At 36.3% G+C, this 18281-nt stretch overlaps 1 protein-coding gene across 2 annotated transcripts; it reads left to right on the top strand.

The window, feature by feature from the left end:
- The first annotated feature begins 1077 nt into the window (after positions 1-1077).
- LOC131322307 (probable small nuclear ribonucleoprotein G) lies at positions 1078-4848 on the top strand. Of its 2 annotated transcripts, XM_058353579.1 has the most exons (4): positions 1078-1234; positions 1334-1356; positions 4380-4501; positions 4620-4848. In XM_058353579.1, exons 1-4 carry the CDS (start codon positions 1200-1202, stop codon positions 4680-4682), a joined length of 243 nt encoding a protein of 80 aa, XP_058209562.1. In that variant the 5' UTR covers positions 1078-1199; the 3' UTR covers positions 4683-4848. The 2 variants fall into 2 exon arrangements, with proteins under 2 accessions (XP_058209562.1, XP_058209563.1); XM_058353580.1 differs by lacking the exon at positions 1078-1234 and having other exon boundaries at positions 1339-1356; positions 4352-4501.
- Positions 4849-18281: the final 13433 nt, after the last annotated feature.

The following is an 18281-nucleotide window of genomic DNA, read 5'->3' as shown; positions in this document are numbered from 1 at the left end:
AATTTTCCGGTCTCGGCTATCAGCCCTACTAGTGGTGGTGATTGTGGTGGCGGTCAGTGATTTCGGAGAGAGAGGAAGAGATATAGGGGCAATATTGAAATATTTTACCACTTTTAACCTAACTTAGTTAAAAATATTAACGGCTGTTGATAGAAGCCTGACAGAAGGGATTTAGGGAATAAAAAAAAAAACTTTAATGAGGGGATCTATTTGTAGGCAAAATTTTTAAAGGACTGATCTGTCTGTAGGTGAAATTCTTAAAGGGGTGAGTAAGATAAAGAGGTATACTAAGGGTGTCTAGATAATTAATCAGAATAAAAATCAAACAAGCCAAAAAAAAAAAACAAATCGTTAGCCTGGTCATTCTGTTGCTTTGGTTGGGGAAGGATTCGGTCAATCTGTTTTCAGACCAGTTTGGTTCATTTATTGCATTCGAGCCGTCCAAAAGTATTTTGGACGGCTCAGATTTAAAGGGGTGTTTTTAAAAAAAAGAAAAGGAAAACACTTTTTTTTTTAAATCTGAATTGTGCTCAGATTTAAAGGGGTGTTTTTAAAAAAAAGAAAAAGAAAACACTTTTTTTTTTAAATATGAGTTCAAAACACTTTTGGACAATTCGAATACTCTAAATATCCAAACTGGTCCGAAGCAAATTGAGGGGATCCGGCCCCACTTTGGTTTGCTTATGAGAGTTCTGCCCCCACCCTTGAGGAGGTGAAATTATTTAGTAGTTTGGGAACACCGCATTCCAAAATCAGACTTACGTAAATGTATGGTTACATCTTCCATATACTAGCCGTGGACTTCATGAAAATGTGTGATTGTGGAGTGATCTAGAACACCACGTGCCGCATTCCAAAACCACATACTTATGTAAATGTGTGGTTACATGACTTACATCTTACATATACTTAGACAGTTAGTCGTGGACTTCATGAGTATGTGTAACTGTGGAGTGATCTGGAGCACCACGTGGTGGTGCTCCCAAACTACTGAATAATTACTCTTTCAGGAGTCGCGAATGCCCAAGTCACCAACTACTTAATCTGGGCCTTCCTCTTTGTTGGGCTTTTCGACAAGGCCCAACCCACTAACTCCAGAGTGAACTCAACCAGCCACGTTCTGTTTGGGGTTTTGGAGGCTCAAAAAATCCTTCTCTCTCTCTCTCTCTCTCTCTCTCTCTCTCTCGCCAGGGTTTACCATGAGCAGGTCAGGGCAGCCTCCAGATCTCAAGAAGTACGTCCTCTCTCTCTCTCTCTCTCTCTCTCTCTCTCTTCGATTTGTTTTTTCCGTTGGTCGCTAATTTTGTTATTTTTATTTGTTTTTGGTGGACAGATACATGGACAAGAAGCTACAGAGTAAGTTTCCATACTCATGCTCTTTGAATGCTTTTGTACTCTCTTTACTCCTTTACATGGTTTTTGTGGTTCTTTGGTTCAGCAAACTCGTTTGGGGTTTGGATACCAAAGTTTTTTTTTTTGATAGAGGATTCTAAAACTTGAATTGAACTAACTTCTTTGAAAGAATTTAATTTTAAAGAACCACACAAAGAGAGATTATGTTTCTCAGATCAACATTTTTCGCATCAAAATAGGATTCGTATTTTTGGAAGCAATTTTCTTAGATCAGTTTCTGGAAAATTGATCCTGATACAGAAACCAATCCAGGATAATAACTTTGAAGTTGGGGTTCTCTCTGTTGCGTACTTTGAATGCATACATTATGTTATTGGTTTACATTGTCTGTTATCTATTTGAAACTGGTATTAATAATTTGTCTAAAGAAAGGTATGTTAACCTTGGTTTTGATGGACTAGTTGAGTTAGAAGACATACTCTTCGTGATAATAGAGCCCTAGGAATTACTCCTACCAAGCTTAGATGGAAAAAAGTACCAGAAAAGAAAAGAATTACAGAAACTAGGGGGGACAGACCTTTCTGTCCGGGGAGATTGGAAATTACAAATTATGAAGATCACATAGCCTCAGTGATAGATATGAAGCCAGGAGAAACAATTGATACCATGTTTGTAAAACATAGAGAAAGGAGCTGGGAATTGGTTAGGAAAATAGTTGATCAGAAGTTCAGAGAATCAATTCAGAACAACTACGAGGTTTGGTTGTTAGTCTATGTTCATAGTGCAGTTCAAGACAGAGTACTGTATACTTATGTTATGTCTTATTAGTTCGCGGGCTGCTTCTATGAGAAATCAGACTACATTGGCTCGTTTACTGCCTGTCTGACTCTTCCTTGATGGCCTAGAATTCATTCCCATTCTTGCTGGCTTCACACTGTTAGAGATATTTCCTTCAATTTGATGTATTTCTAGTATTTTGTCATCACACACCTTTTAAAACAGTTTTTGCGCGGAATCTTCGGGATTTCCCTCTTGTGCTACCTAATCGATGCAATATTCACGTTGGCTATCAAGTTGTTATTGAAGACTTGAAGTCATTAGATTTTCATGGAAACTGTATTACATGTTGTATTATTAGTAGGAGTTATTGCATTAGATCATTTAACGGAGTTGATACGTGGTCTTGTTGTTTGGCATAACAATAGAGCATTCCTAAGACCTGGAATTTTGTTGTGTTCTATTTGTATTCGCTTCCTATGCAACTGGGTGGAAAGGGAGTATTTCTTTGTTCCATTTGCTTTCATCAATTTTGCTGGTAGTATTCCTGTGCCTTGCTCGGTGTATGTTTTTTTTTTTGGGCTCGGCACAAGTCAGCTTTGTTAGTTGCTGTTAGTGAGGTTTGAACCACTATCAAATGCATGAGAGTACATGGTGATTGGTGCCTACTACTTGGCTACCACTTCCCTTGCTTTGCTCTGGGTAAGTTGAATCCAGTATTCTTTTTTACAACTACTCACTCACTGAACCTCCTGAAGTCAATGATCTGCTTCCCCTTCATAAGCCTACGATCTAATCATAAGGCTACGATCTAAAGTTTCATTCCGAAGTTACGTGAATGTAGTCCGCGACTGCATAGGACTATAGCCCACAGGATATTTTATCTGTCCGAAATCCGCCCATCAGATTAGTTCTATGGATTGCAGTCTTTGCAGATCTTTTTGAGAGAAAATTTGATGGAGAGAAAGAATCGTAGAGGGCAACTAAAATAGAAAAACCGAGAATCATACAGGGCTACTGAAATAGAAAAACTGTAATTCATCTTGTCATAGTTGTAGTCATGGGATCTCTCAAGGAGTTGGTAGTTTTGAATCTTTGATCACTTGAAAGTTGAAAGTCAGAAATATATGCAAATGAGCTGGAATAAATTAGATAGGTTTTGGTGTGATTCGATAAGTTGTACAAAACAATGGATTTTATACTTTTTGTGTCTTCATTGAATATAATATACTGCCTTTGTTGGATTTTGCTTGGTTGAGACTGTCTTGATCATGCTCTTGCTTCACTGTTTGTACCCATTTGTTAATACTCGTCTGAAATGACTCGCAAATTCCCATAGAAGGCCTACATTGAATATGTGATATCCGATATGCATAATATTAAGGTTCTGTTTTCTTTTCACTTTGTACACTATTCCATCAAGCTAGTTCGATATCATCATTTCTTGTGTAACTTTTTGTTGTGCTCAACCCAGGAATCTCAAACCAAAACACACACACACACACATGAATTTCCAGAAAAAAAATTATCTCTTAACAAACCAATAGATTACAAAAAACTCTCCAAGGAGGAGCTTAATAGTGACAAGGCACACACCACAAAGAGCTCCTTCAGTGCTCTGATTCTCCTGCTGTTGCAGCTTCTAGAGGATAACGTGTGGCCTTAATTTGTGAGCCAACCCTCACACTTTTAGTATCAACAAACTACAGCTCCTACAAATTGGTCTAGTGAGCTAGTCAAACACTATTGGCAGCAAAGTTAAAGAAATTTGATATCTGCTCCTTCTCTGTATACTGATATTGCGCGTAAAGTACGAATAGTAGAAATTGTTTAAACATCTCTTGCAGAAAAAAGGTTCCAGGTTGAAAATTTCTGCATTTGCAATTAACATCATCTTATGCCTCACAATTAAAATGTGGTTAGATACTTGGATGTACTAATTATGTATTAGCCTATGGTAGCATGAAAATGGTCTCTAAGACCATCTTATGCTCCTTTGTTGGTACTTACATGTTAAGCTGATCCGAAAATATAATCATATATATTCTGTTAGTGGGAAAATCCTTTGGAGATGCCCATTTCATGTGAACCAAGTTAACCAACCGTTGAGTTGATTCAGCTTCAACCATGCTTTAGCGGTCCTATAATAGGCTGTTCAGATAGACTAATTAACCTGGAACTTTATATATTTCTTATTTTCAACTGGAAAAACTTTGCGCAGTTGTTTAATCTGGAATTCTGCGTTGCAGTCAAGTTGAATGCAAATCGAATGGTGGTTGGGACACTCCGTGGTTTTGATCAGTTCATGAATCTTGTGGTTGACAACACTGAGGAGGTGAATGGGAACGAGAGAACTGACATTGGCATGGTGGTGGGTGTTCACTGTTAAAACCCCTGCTTTACTCATTTTTATTGATAGGGGATTCTCCATTTTATATTGTGCTACAAGTTAGGTCACCTTTTTAACTAGTGTCACTTTTCTTCTGCAGGTTATCAGAGGAAATAGTGTGGTCACCGTTGAAGCGCTTGAACCGGTAAGCAGGGCACAGTGATTTCAGATTGTGGAATGTAGTATGTCCTAACATGCTTTTTTAGGAGAACATAGCTGTGTTTGTATGAATGAAGATTATGCTTTTGAAAGATTATATTCATGGGTTTCCTTTTAGGCACACTGCGGTTGTACCCATGTTATATAACAAGCACTAGTTTGTTCATAAATTCTGATCCCTCTCTTCTGACATCAATCTTGCAAGAATGGATGACTATTTGCATGTTAGTCCCTCGCAGCATTTTGAGTATGGTAATAGAATTTTTTCAGTCATTGAGAGGTTGGTCCATTATGACCATTTGTCCTTTATAATCCATTATTACCCAATTTAACTCATTTGAAATGAGTCAAATTGGGTTACGATCTATTATGACCCATTGTTGGGTTTGGATGAATCAACAGTGGATGGGTATAGTTGAGTTCTTGAGTTTGGAGTCTTTGGACCAAAATTGACACCCGGAAATTTTCTGCTTATTTTCCTGATCAGCTTGGTCTTTCTACACTAGCATGCCTCGCTAGAACATGTCTTTGGAGGTTCTATTTGATATTTAGATAACTGGAGCTGTGATTTCTACCTTCCGTCATCTGTTGAAATGGCTGCTTTTCGGAGTGGTTACGGTGGTGGTGTACTATGGATTTGGAAGAAAGCTCCTGGTCTTTTGTTTGTGCACGTACAATTGCTGTTTGATTTCAGAACAGAAGTAAGCTAATGGTGAGGTTGTAAAACTCATGGTGAGGTTCACATATCCCCCAAGGGCAAGAACTCTGGTAGTCTTGCATGGAATTATGCATGCCTTTTACAAGTGGCCTTTTAGAAGTTTTTTCTTTTTCTTTTTCTTTTTCTTTTTCCAAACATCACATTATGCATGCCAATTAAAGATGTGCAACTGTGTATAGACGTTACAAGTTTGGGTACCCTCAAGCTATATCATACTATTTAAGTAAAAAAAAACACAACAGTCAAAAAGTTGGAGCCACAGAGTAATTTACGTTGGTGTTTTGCTCTGTTGCGGAGTGGCCTTCCTTTCAAAAACATGCGTTAACTTGTTCGCCACCCGAAAACATAAATTGAGCTTGAGAAACTCAAACTTCTGACAAGCCGAAGTTTGATTGTTGGGGTACTGTTGTGCCCCAAGGCACAGCAGGCTGCTGTGCTGTGCTGGCCATTTGGGTCTTGTCTTGAGCTTAAAAACATGATCTGTTTGTAGAATTCGATGCACTTAACAGCATTGTAAAAAATCAAATTGATTGGACACCATTGGCTTAGTAAACAAACCAAAATATTCAATTGTTTATTTTTTGTATCCTATTTGCTGGTCATTTAGTGCATGAAAACGGTGAATTGCTAACTAAGTTGTAGATGTTAGATGAATTCTTCTTTCTTTTATCCCTTTGGAGATGTGTGAGATGAAAGTTTCATGCACGGTTTTCAATGAGTGTATAAAAGTGAGGAATCCTCTTTTCGACTTTGAGTCTTCCACCCCAGTCGTTGCCTTTCTTTCTATTATTAACTCGATTTTTAACAAGTTTGTTAAATGCACTGAGCTATATAAGGTGAACGATTCAATTTTTTAATTCGAGATGTTACCCATAAAGCCGACATAGTTATTAAGGCACAGCAGGTAACCTTGTCCGTTGAGCAGTAGAAGTTCTAAGCGGTGGATATGTTAAATTTTCGTTCTTTAATCTCGTTATTAGATCTTGGTGTCAAAATCTCGTCTCACCATCGAGTAATCTTCGAATCCTTTACCATACTCGTTAACGGGTATGTTTGGTTCCGAATGGAATTGATAATAGAATGAAATTGATGTTGGAATGGAATTAGAGGAAATGAGATTGGAATATCCTTTTTATTCTCAAGTTTGGTTGTACTTAGGAATAATCATTCTCATCCTCAATAAAATGATGTGGCAACAGTAAATCTTGGAGTGACACTAATAATTTTGGCGTGGCAAAGAAATAGAATGACAATTTCGTAGTTTTTTAGTGGAATGACAATTTATTTACTAACGTATCTCTTGAAATCCTTCTCTCCTCTCTCTCTCTTTAAAAACAAACCCTTTCGCTTCTAGATCTGGGGGAGGGGGGCCGCCGCCTCCACCCTCGTCCTCTCCCTTTCCCCTCCTCCTGTGTTTTGACTCTCCGGTGTATCTATTTTCACTAGTTGGTGTGGCGAGTGTTGGTGCGTTCCAGGCAACCACGCTTCGGATGATTGGACCTCTGGCCGGTGTTTTGTGGGCTTGACTCGACCTGACCCCGCATTGTCTTCTCAGATCCGGCGTTTTAGTGGCCGGCGGCGAGGTAATAATGGTGTGAAGGAGTTGGGGTTTCTTTTTCTTATTTTTTTTTTTTGGTTTTTTTACCGGTTTTGTTCGGGGTCTCCATGATCAGTCCGACATCTATACCGGTCTAGTTTCCCCATATCTGGTGGGTGTTGGTGGTGGGTGAATAACTTAAGTGGTTGCAATTGTGTTTCGGGTTTCTTGGAGGCAGTGTCTAGTACCTCGCCGTGAATAACTAGTCGGTTTGCCTGCAATTGTTTTATGCGTGCCATAGCTTGAAGTGACAGTGGGGCTCGCACAGATGTGATCCTTTGCCCGTGTCAGTGGATTAGGTTGTTGTCATCTTGTCGGCAAGGGCGTGCCGGCGTTTGGCCTGTGGATACCACGACTGTGAAGCTAGCCCAAATTTCATATGTGCTTTCTTAGGGTATGAAGTGGGGATCCGTGTTGGATTCTCTGCTACCTCTTCTAGTTCTTTTGTCCCGATGTTTTGCCAGTCTGCATTTGCAGTCGGTGCATGTTTCTAAGATTTGATAGTTTTGGTTCACTCCTTATCTTTTAATGATTTCTGTAATGCCTTCAGATTTTGAATGATATACGGCAATGCCTATTTCAAAAAACAAAGAAAGGTGAATAGTGATTTCATTTGGAATGATCATTCTGTTTTTTAATGGTGAACCATATGTTTGTTTTGAGGGAATCAAAGTTGGAATAGAATGGTATTCCATGAAATACTTATTCTTATGTTTGGTTCACAATTAAATAACAGAATGATCATTCCAAATGAAATCACTATTCACCCTAGTAAAAGAATTGCTATTCCATTAAAAAAACAAAGGAATTGTCATTTCCATTTATTTGCCATATCAAAATTATTAGTGTCACTCCAAGATTCACATTGCCACTCCAAAAATTATATTGTCATTCCAAATTTGCTAATGCCACACCAGAAATTACTATTGCCACGTCATCTCATTGCGGATGAAAATGATCACTATTCCTAAGCATAACCAAACTTTGAAATGGAAATGGATATTCCAATATCATTTTCTCCAATTCTATTCTAACCTTAATTCCATTCCATTGTCAATTCCATTCCATGCCATTGTTTCATAGTTTAACTTTTCTAACTTATATGCATTAAAAGACTAGATGAATGATATTGGTATTAAGTTATTAACTATGATTATTTATTTGCTTAGGTTTTAAACTTATTTGATAAAGATTAACATAATTTTAAGCATTAGCCTTTTTTGAAGCATGTTTTTTACGAGAAAGACTTATTTAATAGTGCTTCTATAGAATTTTACAATTAAAGGTCAATACAATGTAGACGTTAAATTCGTAATAAGTTATTTTATAGCTTATTTAATCGAATAGTTTGAAATTTCATTCTAGCTTATAAGAAGTTGGACCGAATATATCTCCAATTTTTTTTGAAGTTTCTGGGTAAATAATAAAACTAATTAATACTGTAATTTATAAATCTAACTACGATAAAACTGGGATCATAACACTAAAGCCATTACGCTTCTTCTTTTATGTCACTTGGAGTTGGATTGCCTTTCTCTTAGAGCGCACATCCGATGGACACTATAAAGTATAAGTGGATCCCAATTTTGTTTAAAAACTGCACTTTAGCCAAGGCTCTAAGTAGTGTTGACTCTCCTCAGCAATTTGTTCTTCATTTTTTCCTCCCTGAGTAATGTCACATTTATTGTAATCCTATTTCCTATATAAATTATTCTTACTCAACTGTGGCACCTATCATATTGTTAAAGTTGGTCGTTTTTTCAGATTTCAAAGTTTCAATATTGCATATCATGCCAGTCATGAGTTCGATTTATGGCCAACCTAAATGGAACTTAACTTGGTTGATTTCCATTTTTTGAACCCAAAGTCGAACCAATGGGCAAAACCGAATTGTATTGTAGTAATTTTAAGTTATAAGAAAACTTGGAACATATTTTTGCACCAAATAGATCGACAATCTACATTTGCCGAAAATTTGTATTTCTATCAAATGTGAACTCCTTTTTCGAATATTTTTTTTGAAAGTATAAGATGGAAGTGTGTGATTGGATGAGGATGTCGAACCCATCTTTTGCCCATAAACTTTTGTTTTTATCCATATATAATAATACAATATTTTTGGCTTTCTGCCTAGCCCAATTGAGTTCGAGAGAACCAACTGCGGCAAACTCAGTTGACCAGGACTCTTGCATCTCACTAGAAAGTCAGGAGTTGGAGTTTTTTCACCTGTGTGTGGGCGTTCTTTCCTTTATATTTGTTGGGGTTATTTCTCCCCTTAATGGGCTTATAGTTGAGTTGGGCTTATAGTGACTGTGGTCCCTTTGATAGGCTTATTTATTCTGTTAGTTTAGTTGTTGGGTTTGATTATCTTATGGACTCTTACACAATGGAGGTAGTGCCCCATGATTCGTACTTCGTACGAACGTGATGTGATTAGATCGATCTCTTCTACCGATTGGCAAAAAAAAAAACAAAAAGAGTTCGAGACACTAATGGCAGCTAAAGGACACATATCAAATACTGTATGCCTTTATTAAAACCTAAAGGTAGAATTAGAACAAAGAAAATGAACAACTTGAATTACAGGATTGTAACTTGTTTACCCGGATAGTGCATGAAAAACTTTATTAAAATTCTTTTTCTTTTGTTGTTGTTGGTGATATTAGAAAAGTATTTATACATTGGTTTCATTGTTTATCCTTTCTGTTAAACACTGGGTTCATGTACCAGCAAAAGAATGATCGAAACTACAGTATGCTAGTTCTTTCTCAAAATGTTCTGTGTTTTAGAGGGTGTCAGTGCCATTAATTGAGATTAAGGAGTATATCACTACAAGAAAAATGAAAATAGGTGACGAAAAAGTGGCGACGAAATTTATTTTCGTCACTAAATGAGTATATTTGGCAACGAAAAAATAAATTCATCACTGTTTTGACAACTTCCGTGACAAAATAATTTCATCACCAATTATATCTGTTTAGCGACGAAAAAAATATTTTCGTCACCAAAGGTACCCATTTGGCGACGAAATACATTTTTCGTCGCCGAAAGCTTAAAAAAGGTGACGAAATTATTTTTCGTCGCCAAAGATAATCATTTGGTGACGAAATATGACAAAAAAATATATTTCGTCGCCAAATGAGAGCAATTTAGTAACGAAATATTTATTTCGTCACCAAATGCTTAACTACCATTTTAACTCTTTTAGCGACGAAAAATATATTTCGTCGTCAAATGGGTACCTTTCGTGACGAAATTTATAAATTGCACTTTGTCACTAAATGTATTTCGGACATAACTCTTTACTAAAAACTCCGATTGAGATAATTCAAATTGGGTTTGAACAATAACTCAATTGCCTACAACTTTCATGTTTATCAAATTTGCTAATTTTAATGTTTAAAGGTTCAAAATTACATTCGAAATATATTTTCATGTTAACATATGTGTTATATATTAGATATTTCAACTATTTATTGAAAATTGTGTGTAGTGCAGTTGGTCGGAACTTGTGTGAAAAACTCAGGTGACTCGGGTTCGAAACCCAGTAGGAGCAAGAAAGAAGGATTTTTTTCTCCATATGAAAACATCTTTCGCAATGAAAAATTTAGTCACCGATGTGAACCATCAGTGACGAATTTTTTCGTCGCCAAAAGGAATAATTGAAGACAAAAAATTTCGTCATCAAAAAGCACAATAAGTGAGGAAAAAAATTTCATCACCAATTATTCACTTTTTGGTGACAAAACATTTCGTCATCAAAAGGCCCTATAGGTGATGAAAAATAGATTTCGTCACCAGGTAGGAATCCTCGACATCCTTTAGTCGACAAATTTTTTTTCGTCACCTATATTATTTGTGACGAAAAACATGCAATTTGTGACGATTTTCATTCGTCACCCAATTGAATTTTTCTTGTAGTGTATATGTAGTACAATAGTAGTTTTTACTATATTTTGTGTGTACGTGTATCGATTTGAAAGTTATTTTGTTAGGATGTGTGCTAGTAGGTGGGTTTGGATTAAAAAGTTGGAAAAATTTCAAATTAGCACCTGATCTTTCACACAAATCACATATAGACACTTGATATTAACGAAATATCACATAAACACCTAACGTTTTAAAAAGTTCATCAATTAAACCTCTACCGTCAATCTCCGTCCAAAAACAAACAGAAAATATGTTTTTCTCTCCAATTTTGTTAACTGCACTGACTTTTTTTCATAGATTCTGCACTTTTTTTTTGTGGGGCTCATTTTTTGATCCCATACATATTATCCGATCCATTGATTATGTCAAAAATATTTTTTTGAGAACCCTTGCAAAAAATTAGCTCCATCGGATAAATGTAAGTATATGATCCAATCGTACAACTTTTTATTTAGGATTTCGGATTAAAATTCTGCATGAAAAGTTGTAAGATTTGATCTAACACTTACATTTACCCCATGAGCTGATTTTTTATAGGGTCATGCAAAAAAAAAAAACAAAAGATTAATGAGCGGATCGGTTCACTTTTGGGTACCACAAAAAAAAAATTATAATACAAATATTTTTTTCTGCGTTATTATTTTCTTTTTTTCTTTCCCGCATAGTGCTGCGTTGTTTTTTTTTTAATTTATTTTTTGCCAGAGCAACTAACATTACCCAGTGTACCCACACAGATTAGTATTACATAGATTTTTTGTGGGGCCCACTTTTAGGTCCTTAAAAATGATCCTATCATTTCATTAGTTTTAAAATATTTTTTGCGCGACCCTATAAAAAAATCAGCTCATCGGGGTAAATGTAAGTGTTTGATCCAATCTTACAAATTTTATTCAAAATTTTAATCCAAAATTATGAATGAAAAGTTGTACGATTGGATCATTCACTTACATTTATTTTATGGAGCTAATTTTTTGCAAGATTGCTTGAAAAAATATTTTAGAATTAATGAACAGATCAGATAATTTGTGTGGGACCAAAAAATAGACCCCACAAAAAATTTGTGCAAAATATGTGAAAAAAAAGTCAGTATGGGTAGCAAAATTGGAAAGAGAAATATGTTTTCCGTTAGTTTTTGTACGGAGGTTAACGGTAGGGGTTTAATTGATGAATTTTTTTAATACGTCAGGTGTTTATGTGATGTTTTGTTAAGATCAAGTGTCCATGTATGATTTGCATGAAAGGTCAGGTGGTAATATGAAATTTTTCCTAAAAAGTTGGGTGACTTATTTTTTTTGTCCTTATTCAAATTTTTTTTGCATTTGTTTATTTTGCGTCAAACTTTTGTGACTTATTGATTTGTCTCAATGAGAGGAATCGGAAAAGTAAAAAATTTTGATCGAAACTCATAATTTTTTGAATAAAGACAAAAATAAGTCAATAAGTCAGCTATTTATTCTTGTCTTTTTGAAAAAAATTATGAGTTTCGATCAAAATTTTGTACTTTTCCGATTCCTCTCGCCGAGATAAATCAATAAGTCACAAAAATTTGACACAAAATTAACAAATGCAAATTTTTTTTGAATAAAAAAAAAATAACTATTATACTTTTAAAGTCAAATGAGTAACTAACAGGCCGAGAAGAGCTTGAGAGGAGCTAGAGAGGAGAGAAAGAAGGGAGGAGACAAAAGGGAAATGACCGCATTAATGATTTGACACATTCTTTAACTACACCATTAATTGAAGCTCTCCAATTACTTCTCCGGTTACCGCATTGGACATCCAACACAGAGTTAGGTCTTACTTTTTCCCAATTTTTGTCATACAGAAGACGTTTTTATCGTACAGTTTAATTACCGCATTGGAGATGCATACTCTTAGACATCAATACGAGAGATGGAAATGTACGCGCCACGTAGAGGTTTTTTTTCTTCTATAATGGAGGAACAACATTATAACTAAGCCTCTATATGGACTTGATTGCGTAATTCAAATCTCCGAAAAAGCTACTGCAGGGTACTCATCCAATGAGAATCGAACCCTATACCTTAAGGAGTATTCTCAAAAAAATTTGAGTATCCGCCCGAAACACTGAGACAACCCTGAGGATGTGTGCCACGGAGAGTTTGAATTTTAAACAGTGAACTCAACGGGTCGGGGTTTCCCTTCCTTCTACTAAGAAAAGTCTCTCTCTCTCTCTCTCTCTCTCTCTCTCTCAAAAGTAGTAGTAGTAACGAACGTTGGTGGATGCTGCTACAGCTGCTTTTGCTTTCTCTTGTTACTTTCTTGTCTGGGAACCCCAATACACACAGCCACCAAAAGTACTGCATTGCCGAGGCATCCTTTTGCAAAGGGGAAGTACTAAATAGCCATTCCAATAAACACGGGCATTTGGTATGTCACCATAAAATTCTCTAATGAAAAAGTCAGTACACACTTTTCTCCCTAATTCCTTCCTTCAGTTATATATTCAACACTATTTAATTATCTTCTACTCTTACTTCTTTCTATTTGATTTTTTAAATTAAAACTTCTTTAATTAGCTGAGGGCATAATTATCACATTGGAGTAATATTAATAGGACAACGACTTAGATTAGCTTGTTACCAACCACAATTAAGTGTGGTGGAAATAATAACGGCATAACTTTAAAATTTTGACCGTGCTTACGACTACTAGTGGTTAAATTTTGATAGTTGTGTTTGAGATGAAGGTTGGACTTGCAAAAATTGTCAATTCTTACTGGTTAATTAATCTTAGTTGAATAACAAAATCAAATGATCAATGCATGATTAAAAAAGAAAAAGCCGATAAAAAAATAAAAAAAACAGAATCAAATGGTCGTCGCTCAAAAATTTCTAGTGTATTTCACTCCCCCTTTGGAGCTGTAACGCCCCCAATTTTGGGTACGTTAAATGAGGCATTTATTATATAATAAAGAGAGTCTGGCTCATTATTACATCATAAATACATCATAAGGAAAAGGTACATTTATTCAACAAGAAAGGAAACTAGGGTTCCTAATACTACTCTGCTTGCTCTTCCATCCTAGCAAGCTCCTCTGCTCCAAAAGATTCCATGGTGTACATCTTATCCTGTTCATCTAAGAAATCTGACACATTATACCGGCGTCGCCACCCATATAATATGTCAGGGTCACCAAAAAGGCAACACCGTGAGCTACAACGCTCAATAGAGTAAACCCTACCCACTAACTCATAACTTACAAACAGTAAATCATATACGACGAATAGTAACAATCACACATTCACATTCACTATTCAAGTATCGTTGGTGTCCATGTTTCTCGGTGTTTCTCCTACGCAACTCATCGTAGACCGTGTCTCCATTTTCACTTTTCATCACCAAATCAACACTTTCAAAAATCCGTTTTTTTTTTTAACACACCCAACCTCGGTTCCGCCGTTCCGGGTTCCCGAGTATCCTCACAATGGTTCCGCCGTCCCGGGTTCCCATTGGCACACATTTGCATTGGCTCCTCTCCGCGGATAACCAAGCCACACACCCAACCTCGGTTCCGCCGTTCCGGGTTCCCGAGTATCCTCACAATGGTTCCGCCGTCCCGGGTTCCCATTGGCACACATCCACACACACATCTCACATAATGCCATCAAAATCGGTCATTATGTAGTTTCAAAAATATTTCCTCCTTCGAAAACACATTTTTCTTGTTAACCACACCCTAGGTGTCATGTTTCTATTTCCTCGATTTTCGTGTCTCGTTTTCATGCATAGACTCCGCGGTAGGACTTTTCGCATACGCAACCATAAATCATTCATTGTAATCTAACAAGATCATCCAATTCTATATTACTAAGCATGCTTGAAAAGATCAAAATATGAATACTTCAAATCAAGCGTTAAAATCTTATCTTTCGAAAATTGTTATATCTTACTTTTTGAGAAATTCAATACAATATATGTTTATTTAAGACAAAGTCATTTATCCAACATGTTCGTACCTCCATTAGTGAGATAAACTTATTGACAATCATGCATTTTAAACGATAAACTTATTTACTTGAAACCAAACAATAGATAATCTTATCTACGATATTGATACTTTGAATCAAGAACATGCTACTTTCTAACGTAAATTCTATACTATGCGTAGAGTCATTGGACTAGGGTTCTACTTATACTTAGGGAAGTGAGTAGAGAAAATCTACATGATCGTAATGTCATTTCAAGATTTTGTAAAACGAGCTTGCTAATTATTCCTAATACTTTAACTTGCCCTATCATAAGCAAAATAACTAAAGTTATACTAGGGAAAATGAGTGGAGATTTATCTACCTTGATCCGAAACTTAGTCGGGGCCGAATAAGCTAGTTGGAAGATTTTCTACGGGCGGTGAACTTGCAAATCTGGACCGAACTTTGGATGGCAGTAACTTGGTCAATATTTGGCCGAATACGATCGTTCTTGGGTCGAAGTTGAAGCTCTCGAAGTGCTCTACGACTTTCGTGAAGGAAGTTGATCCTAGAAACTACTTTAGGTAGGAGAAAAATGGTGATAAAGGAGAAGACAGTATGCTGTCTGGAAATAGAAATCCGAGATTTTTACTGAACTTCGGATGCCGATATCTTTGTCATTTCTTCACCGATTGGGATGGTTCTTGGGTCTAACTTGAAGGTTTCGAAGTGCTCTACAACTTTCTCGAAGGGAGTTGGTTCTAAAAACTACTTTAAGCAGGAGAAAAATGGAGATTTTCAAAGGGCAGTAGGCTGCCTGGAAAAACAGAAATGGTTTCTAGAGAGAAGTGAGAGCAAGAAGTGAAGGTGTGAGTTGAATGGAAGGCATGGGGTGCTATTTATAGCCAACACTTGAGCTCCTCCTTCCTCCTCTATGGCCGGCCCCCCTCTCTCTCCTTCCTCCCATGGATTTGCTCCATTGTCATGTCCAATCAAGCTTGAAAGCATGCAGAGTCTTCCATGACTTGTCACTTCCATTTGTTGGCCAAATCTTTAGGTCATCATGAAGGGTTTTGGACTTGTCAAGTCTATGGGGAGGTTGCTTGCAAGAAAGAATATAATCATGGCCTAGCTTTGTACTTTGAAAGACTAGAATGGGTTGGCATGTAGTCAAAAAAATAGGCTTAAGGCTATAAAGGTTGCTTGTGTAAGTGTCCATAATTTGCACACACACACACACCCTCTCTCTCTCCCCATCCGGCCTCTCCCCCCCCTTTCTCTCTTTGGTACACACACACACACATATATATATATATATATATATATATATATATATATATATATATATATATATGAGTGTCTAGGAAAGTAAGTCTAGGATTAATAGGTTTAAGGCTAAAATCTTAGGGTTGCAAGCATGCATGGTTAGGTTAACTAGTCTTGGAAGCAAAATGATGAGATTCTTGGCCCATGATTTTGTATGGTCAAATCAAAGCCTTATTGGCAAGTCAAAGGTCGATTAACCAAGGGATAAAAATTCCCCTAACAATTATGGACCAATGGGTAAAGGAATATTGGTGATAATTTGATATGACTAGTCATGGGAATCTATTGTCCAAGGGATAATATTTTCCCTAACATTTATGGACCAAAGGTTAAAGTTTTCCCTTGCCTTTATTATCCAATAGGTAGGGTAAGTAATGATGCTAGGTAAAGTGAAATGACTAAACATAGGAATAAAATGATTACTCCTACAGTCTAATGGTTTAATAGGGTTCGGAGGGTTTCATAAGGCTCAAAGACGGTCAAAAAGGTCTAATTAGGGTTAGGGTAATGTAACTAGGTGAATCGGTGGTCCAGTTCCACTAACTAATCGGTTGAATGCTAATTCTACTTGCCAAGTAGGATTTCTAGCCAAGAAATATAATTTAAAGATTTTATCTAACTCGTTAGGAAAATATACAAGTGCTTTTATAAGCATACTTGTTTTTAGAAAATGACTAGATTGTTCCGGCGTGAAAGATATAATTTTATAAGTCTCAAATCTAATTATGACGGATTATTAAAATTAAAAAGAAATTTTTAGTAGCAAATCCAAGTAGTTAAAATAAAATTTAAATATTTAACGAAATTTTTATTTACCAAAAATCAGGGTCGTTACAGGAGCTACTCTTATTCACTTAAAAATAAAAAGTGAAGAACAATAATATGTTTTTCCAAAGAGTCTAGGTACACAATAATTCAAACACAACACCAAACACAATCTCTTACATACATGTGGGACCCACACGCGCTAGGTTGTGTTTGGATTATTGTGTATATAGCATTTTTGAGAGGGTTTTTTTTTTTTTTTTTTGGGGTTTTGGCGTTGGTTCAGAAAACAAGAAATAGACTGCATATGTGAAAAAAAAAAAAAAACAATCTTCTTGTCATTTTCCCCTTAAAAGAAGTTGGAATTAAGTGTAACAAAGATTAAAATAACTAATAATCTATAAACATTAAATGAATGAAAGTCGTGGACCTCGGTGTTGGTTGATAGTTAATTAATATAGTTCTTGCTAGTATATATCTGAAGGCTCCAATAATAGATTAGTCCTTGATGCTTAGTAGAGGTGTCAAATGGGCCAGGTCTGGCCGGCACAAGCATGCTATGGGCACGACATGGTTAGTACCGACACGGCACGACACGAACACTAAAGTGGGTTGGTCTAGACAATCGTTTTGGAGCCCACGGCAGGGGCATGGTGAAGTAGGGGCACAACACGAATGGGAGTTTTTTTATTTTTTATTTTAAAGTACTAGTAAGGAACATAGCAAAAAAAATACTAGTAAAAAATACTAGTTGGAATGTATTCAAACAATAGTGATGTATTTCTTATTTATAATTACATTATTTGTATTACAAAGTTTAATTATCTTTAAATTAAGGTATCTTTTGAATTGAATGCGTTAATTTTAATTATTTGACATTTCTTGTTTTGTAAAAATTGATGGGAAATTTTTTAGAAGTAGTTTTTAGTTCACAAGGCCCGATTGTGCATGGGCATGGGAGTAGGAACTGCACGACACAGACTCGACACAACACGGATTTGTGATGGGTCGTGGGCCACATCGGGCTGAGGATATTCTGGAATAGCACGATTGCACGGCACAAACAAGACACGATTATTAAGTGACTGACACGATACGACACGACACAGAGCACGATAAGCACGAAAATAAATGGGCTAGGCTGTGCCGTTAGACACCTCAAATTCTGAGTAAAACTTTATGAACAATGCTACAATGCTCAATTTATGCATACGTTTTAGACAACGATATCAAGTTATCAACAATATTGAACTATTATCAACCCGAAGGGTTGGCGTTCTAGTCAAGATTTGATGTCTCAAGTTCGAAACATTTTAGGAGTTATGAACTTTTTTG

The sequence above is a fragment of the Rhododendron vialii genome, chromosome 4a (genome assembly GCF_030253575.1).
Source record: "Rhododendron vialii isolate Sample 1 chromosome 4a, ASM3025357v1".
Classification (NCBI taxonomy): domain Eukaryota; kingdom Viridiplantae; phylum Streptophyta; class Magnoliopsida; order Ericales; family Ericaceae; genus Rhododendron; species Rhododendron vialii.
This window is presented reverse-complemented; position numbering and strand designations above follow the sequence as displayed.